Source organism: Caretta caretta, chromosome 1 (assembly GCF_965140235.1).
Source record: "Caretta caretta isolate rCarCar2 chromosome 1, rCarCar1.hap1, whole genome shotgun sequence".
Classification (NCBI taxonomy): Eukaryota; Metazoa; Chordata; order Testudines; family Cheloniidae; genus Caretta; species Caretta caretta.
The window spans coordinates 326,961,469-326,968,704 of NC_134206.1; the positions used below are offsets into that span (position 1 = coordinate 326,961,469).

Genomic DNA, 7,236 nt, shown 5'->3' on the forward strand with positions numbered 1-7,236 from the left:
TAAGGAGACTTGTTCATTTTCGGATTAGTTTTTAAGGTAGTTTTTCCAAGGTCAGGTCTACACTTAAAACTTTTAACAGTATAGTAACATCAGTTAGGGGTGTAACTTTTTTTTTTAAAAACATTTATGTCAGCAAAAGCCCTAGTGTAGACACAGTTATATCTGCAAAAATGTGCTTTCTGGTATAGCTTATTTTGTTTGGGGAACTAGTGTAAAATATGCTGCCAAAACACTTTTACACCAGTAAAAAGTTCAGCTACACAAGGAGACTATAGCTAAACTGGCACACACTTTCTAGTGTGTGGACTAAGCCAAAATGTCTCCTTATGAAGAATTTTTTCCTTGTGTATTTCAGTGAGTCATTTAAGCCTCAGATTTTTAAAAAATCTCAAAAATGTAAATAGTCCCCACACAGATTAAGGATTCCTGGAGACATTGGACACAGAGGGGGACTCCTTGCTTTTATTCAAAGACTCTTCAGTTTATATCTAGTCTATTTTATTAGGATCGATCTCTAAGTTATTGAAAGTCACAGGCTGAGAAAGACGTAATTTGTTGATATCTGAGAAAATTGTATTGCAGTGCTGGAAAGCATTATGAGTACCACACAGTGAGGAATGGTGCTGTGAACCAGGTTAAAATGGTGGCTCACAAAAAAACTGGAGGACACGGTCATTATTTTTGGACTTCATAACCAATGTGCTATCCTAGGATACAAAATTAATTATGTAAATATTGTGAATACATCAATATCTTCCAACACATCAGTGAACTGAATAAATGATTTACAGCATTGCAATAACTTTTTCTTGGTAATCAAAAAGCCTATAGGATCTAGGGATTTCAGTAGATAGTATTATATAAACACATGAGCATAATTTTAATCTAGTATTATGTGAATTTTGTCCACTTCTTTGTTCTTTTCACCTGGGTTCTCCTTTTGAGTCTTTTGTTCTTTCTCTGGGGATCCTGTCCCCCTTATAGTTGCTACACAAATCCTTCTTTTTAAATACACACAAGAAAATTTATTTTGCTGCATCTTGAAAACCCTGTAAAGGGACTCTAAATGCAACCTGAAAAGTGAGGGAAGCATGAACATTTGACATACAGGTTGGAAATTCTGATTATGTTATTATTTTGGAGTGAGCTGAAGCCAGGTGGTATTGTGAGGCGTTCAGTGAAGGAAGTATCTTGTGAGATAGGAGTTGCAAATGGGGGGTGCAGTTACTTTTTAGGGCTTTGGCTGAGGGGTGGGGTGGGATGGAAGGGCTACTGTGATAACCAGGTAATTTTTTGTTGTTGGTCGTGCTAGATGATTATTGCGTGAGACCTCTCCTTCTGCCTCTATAACACCAAATGTAATTGGGAAGAATTGCTGTGAACCAGGAAAAGCCCCATCGCTGCCCTTTTGCTCCCTCTACCTCATCTTCCAAGTAGAAATCCAGAAGATTGCATGGTGCAAACTGCAAATTACAAAATCAAAATAAAAACTTGGGCCATTTTGACAGAATGCTGGGAAGCAACACCTATTGAAGTCCTGGGAAATGGGTGCTGGGAACCAACAACTGAGCCAGCACTCTGGTCACTTAAATACCTTTCAGAGTAACAGCCGTGTTAGTCTGTATTCGCAAAAAGAAAAGGAGTACTTGTGGCACCTTAGAGACTAACCAATTTATTTGAGCATAAGCTTTCGTGAGCTACAGCTCACTTCATCGGATGCAGTGAGCTGTAGCTCACGAAAGCTTATGCTCAAATAAATTGGTTAGTCTCTAAGGTGCCACAAGTACTCCTTTTTTTTTAAATACCTTTAATTCCCCCAAAGTGGAAATGTTGGGGCCAAATTAATAGATTAGAATGGGCTTGGGGAGGGGGGTACTAATGAGCAAACTGGCCCAGTAACACAGGAGGTATAAGAAGACACAGGAAGGAGGTGCAGGAGAGAGGGGGAAACTGGCAGAGCCGGAACCAGGATGGATCTCTGGGTAGAGAGATCTCTTCCCCCTCTTCTGCACAGAACTGAGGAGAAAATGAAACTGTAACTAAATACAGTCTACGCATTAGTAAGGTGGTGGGAAGAGAAAGTGTAAAGAAAACTGCACTGTGGTGTTTAACAACGGAAAGTCTCTGAGTCTAAGTGTGTAGACAGAGCAGAAGATGGTAGTGGGATGTCCCGCTGTCACAGAAGTGCTATAGTGTGAACATAAGACTGGCCATACTGGGTCAGACCAAAGGTCCATCTAGCCCAATATCCTGTCTTCCCACAGTGACCAATGGCAGGTGCCCCAGAGGGAATGAATAGAACAGGTATCATCAAGTGATACATTCCCTGTCACCCATTCCAAGCTTCTGGCAAACAGAGGCTAGGGACACCACCCCTGCCCATCCTGGCTAATAGCCATTGATGGACTTATCCTCCATGAATTTATCTAGTTCGTTTTTGAACCCTGTTGTAGTCTTGGCCTTCACAACATCTTCTGGCAAGGAGTTCCACAGGTTGACTGTGAGTTGTGTGAAGAAATACTTCCTTTTTGTTTGTGTTAAACCTGCTGCCTATTAAGTGAGATGTGATTGCTGAAGTTACAAGCAATTATTATTTCCAATAATTATTTGCCATTAAAAATATCAAGAGCACAGTGACATCCAGCTGTATAATGTTAACAAGGTAAATGATGAAGTACTAAGAATAATAAAAATATTTTAAAATAAATAATTAAAAGGAGTGAAACTATATTTATAGGGGTTTACAAGCAAGGGAGTCCAATTTAGGAAATCAGAATAGCACATAAGACAAATCTGTGAATTACTGTATGAGGCTTTATGCAGACATATAAACAGATAAGGGATTCTTTTAAACACTAAAAATGTATGAATATATATATATATATATATATATATATATATATATATATATTAGGAGTTATGTGAATAAAATATTTAACTGAATCCTGTCTCCTTTAGCAGTTCAACCCTCATTTCCGATAGGGAAAAGCAGCTTTGGCTAGGTACTGTGTGTAAGGTTCCCACTAACTGTTCCTAGAATACTGGACATTCTGGCACTTCCCAAAACAGCATAGGCCTGACCCTGCTTGTGTGACTCCACCCCTGTCTGCATGACCCTGCCCCCGCCATCATGACGAAGTTATGCTGCAAAGGAGACACTATTTTCAAGAGTGAGCTTCTTTTGCCCCCACTGGTGTGATCTCACATGTATGGTGTGTGCCAGTCACGCTGCACAGGGGACACCATTTTCAACAGCAAGTTGCCCCTCCCTCACTGGCATGCACAATGTGTGCGAGGTCATATCACCAAGGACACCATTTTCAAGAGCCAGCTGCCCTGCCCCCACGGACATGAGCTCACATATGTGGTGTGTGCAAAGTCATGCCGCTGAGGGACAACATTTTCAAAAGGGCCCTGCCCTGCCCAGGCATGCAGCGTGTGAGGTTGTGCAGGCGGGAGCAGAGCAGCGTGCGCTTCAAAATGGTGTCCCCTGTTTGATACCACACAGAACTGGATGTGGTTTTGTCCCAGTACAGGACAGGGGACAAACCAGCCAAAAAGCCAGACCCTCCAGTACAAAACTGGATGAGTGGCCTCCCTGAGTGTGCCTGTAGGCCGGGTGTGGAGATTTCCTTTCTGTGCAGAAGGAGCAGGGAGCCCCTCTGTCCCCCACCTTTCCAAACAGCTGCTCACCTCTGCTGTGCTAACATTTACCCCTTCCAAATCTCGGCTCCCACCCTCTCTTTCCCATGCCTCCAGTGCACTCAGTTTGCCCCTGCACACATTCTGCCCACCCCTCCCCCCTCGGCTTTCACAGCCGGCACACTCTCTCGCCTCCTCCCCAAGTAAGGGCAGAGTGAGGGCAGCGAACGGCTTCAGTGGCTGTTACTGAGCACGCGCAGCTTATCCGCGCACGCTCAGTAATAGCCACGCTGGCCCTTGTGCCTGAAGGGAGCGAATGGGGAGGGGCACTCCAGCCGGGCGGTAGGATATTGATCGCTGCTCTCCGCCCTGGGAGGAGGAGAGACAGGCAAAAGAGCGCGTACGGCTGTGGCGGCTCAGCAGCGGCGGCAGGAGACAGGCGAGCGAGCGGCGTGGTGGGGCCGGCGCTGAGGCCAGCAGCCTTCACTCTGCGGCCGTTGCGCCCTGCAGTCGGAGGTAGGCGGCGCTGGAGCGAGGAGCTGGGAGGATGAAGCAGGAGGGAGCCGGCCGGGGAGCTGCTGCCGGGCTTGGCGCGGCGGCGTGGGGCGAGGAGGGCGAGGCGGAGAAAGTTGTCTACTCCCGGTCGCAGGTGTCCTTCGCCGGCACCAAGGCGCTGGGCGACGCCTTCAAGCTCTTCATGCCCCGCTCCACCGAGTTCATGAGCTCGGACTCGGAGCTGTGGAACTTCCTCTGCAGCCTCAAGCACCAGTTCTCCCCGGTCATCCTGCGCAGCAAGGACGTGTACGGCTACGCCTCCTGCCGGGCCGTGGTGCCCGACCGGCTCCCGGCGCCGGGACACCGGACCCGCCGCGGAGCGGCCAGGAGGCGCCCCCTGGCCGCCGGCGCCAAGCGCGGAGCGCCGGGCCGCGCAAAGAAGGGGAGGAAACGCGCCCCAGCGCTCGCCGGTCCCCCCGGCAGGGAAGCGCAGCGGCCGCGGGAGGAGGACGAGGAGGAGCAGGTCGGCTCGGCCGAGGTGCCCTCGTGTGCTCCCTTTGCGGGCCGGTCCTTGGAGGAGATCTGGAAAGCGGCCACCCCCAGTCTCACCACCTTCCCCACCATCAAGGTGCGGGGCAGCGTCTGGAAGCCGCGGAGCCTGGAGGCGGCGCGGCGCCAGGCGCAGCGGATCCTCCAAGTGGACCTGGCGCCCGTGGTGAGGATCCGCCGCTTCCCCGTAGCCAGATCGTGAGCTGCTGCCCCGCCTGGGAACGGGGACATCTGGGGCGGGGGGGAGATGCTTTTTCCCCTGGAAGAAGCGAACAGAGACAAGTGTCAGTCACCTGTTTACATCGCATTTGTCTGGATCGTGTTCTTCTACTGCACTTTATGGCTCAGACTGATGGGACCATTTCCTCCACAGAGCCAGGTTCCTGCCCACCCAAACCCAGATTGAGAACCTGCCTGGCCCCTGTCACCAGCTGCGACTACCACCCTCACCTGGACTGAGAGGCTGTTTCGCTATGTTCCCTAGTAGGGGCCATGGTCCTCACCCATCGTATTTATGCTCCAAACTGAGAAACTATTTGGCAGGCATCTCAAGTAGGGACTAAGGTCTCCTCCCTTCCATTCTCTCCCATGGGACTACCTCACTGATCTGGAAGTCCACCCAAGAAGTTATTTTCCAAAGGAACTTGCTGTCATGCTTGTATAATAAAGCACCATCTGACTCTTGCTTCATTTTTTTTTCTAATTCATTGGATTATGTTATGTTTTTTGTGATGTTGCACTAGTATGTGCTCAGGGTATCTTGAATCCCAAGTGTTCCCAATTTCAACTGACTGAAGCTTTGACCAAGGATGCAAAAAAAACAACAAAAAAACAGGTTCAGAACTTATGGCTGTCTCAATGGTGCAAAAGTTTCCTTAGTGATCTATAAACGGATGTTCTGTGTACTGTACTTTTTGTATCTAAAGTCATTTCTAAAGTTTTATAGCTGAATTAAGTACTTGGTTTTTATGGAGCACCGGAAGCCATTGAATCACTCTTATTTTATATACTCTCTACTTTAGTGATACTTATTTGGTCAATGTAAGTGAACTTAATAAAAGTGAAAGAGCAACTAATGCTGTTTCAGTACATTGAAACTAACTGCAAAGGGATGGATAGTTGTTGGATAGTTACATACATCTTTTGTGTAATTCGGTGGAACAAGCAAATAGTTTGATATATTTACTGCTCTAGTAAACAAACCCCAAGTTATTTAAAGTGAAGAATATTTATTTAAAATCTAGTGTAAAAGAGAAATAACTGTATCATGATTACAGTCTCATCATTAATGCTAACAAGTGATTAGTTCAAGTGGCCAAATATCAGAATTCCAGATTATTTAAGTGCCTTTTTTAATAGAGGTAGCAATGCTCTATTGTGGTAGCTAGTGCCTTCTTAGTTAAAATAGCACAGGTTGTCACTTCAGTGTCTAGAGTCCAGTAGTGGATGTTCATATTAACATGTTACTTCTTCAGGTATTGTTTTTAAAAATCTGTTGCAGCTAAAATATGGTATGCAAGGACTCATTAGAGAGTGTTACAGTTTTATGGCTAAAGTCTTATTTTGACTGAGGCTTTGTATTTTGGCTGGCTTGTCTTGTACAGATGCCCATTTTTAAGGCAAACTACAAAGCCTTTGCTAGATATTTAAAACTGTTTAACATTTTACTCCTCCTTCTGTCAATCTTTTTTGGTGCTTTCACAATACTAAAAACTGAAATAGTCCCAGTGGGACTATAGTAAAGTTGATAACGGTAGGGAGAGGGAAGAAGATCTTTGAAATTCCAAAAGAGGAACAAGTAACTTGCTTTAACTGATCATTTATATCCCTATAGGTCCTGAGAAATAGGACCTGCTTCCTGATTTCCCTGTTCAATTTAATGGTTCTTCAAATTCCTATTCTAACTTCCTTTCCTCAGAAGGCTTATGCTATTGTTCGTTCTTAGCAGAAATGCCAAGAAGCAAATTAGATTTGATTATAGTGACATTTGTCAAGTTTTGTTATAATACAGTGCTAATTTTAATTAAAAAGTAGTTCTCTCCCTTTCTTTTAATCTTAATATTTTGGGTTATTTATACCATTGTAGTTCATTTAAATCTAAACGGCAATATCCATATCTTTCTAAAACCAAAATCTTCATCAATCTTGTAGGTGCTGTGCTTTTAAAAATACATAAAATGTGATGACAAGCTGATTGCTGTACCCTACTAGCATTTCAGATTTCAAAACTCTAGGAAATCATGAAAGATCAAGGTATATTTATACAAATGCTATCTCAAGCCTACATTTTTCTGAGACATACCTTGGTGTAATTAATATGTTGAAAAACCTTATTGTATGATGAATTGGTAATAAGAATAAATATGCAAATGTACAGAGTATTAAGGGCCAAATTTGGCCTTGACTTAGTTATGACACTGACTTCCCAAAGTTGGACTGTGGATTGATATACCAATAAATAAGAAAATGGGTGAAATACTGGCCCTATTGAAATCAATTATAAACATTCCACTGACTTCAATAGGATCAGAATTTTATCCACTACTATTT

At 44.6% G+C, this 7,236-nt stretch overlaps 1 protein-coding gene across 1 annotated transcript; it reads left to right on the forward strand.

Moving 5' to 3' along the window:
- The first annotated feature begins 3,924 nt into the window (after positions 1 to 3,924).
- Positions 3,925 to 6,716, forward strand: CCDC71L (coiled-coil domain containing 71 like). The gene has a single exon (XM_048836347.2). It carries the CDS (start codon positions 4,190 to 4,192, stop codon positions 4,886 to 4,888), a length of 699 nt encoding a protein of 232 aa, XP_048692304.1. The 5' UTR covers positions 3,925 to 4,189; the 3' UTR covers positions 4,889 to 6,716.
- The last annotated feature ends 520 nt before the right edge of the window (positions 6,717 to 7,236 follow it).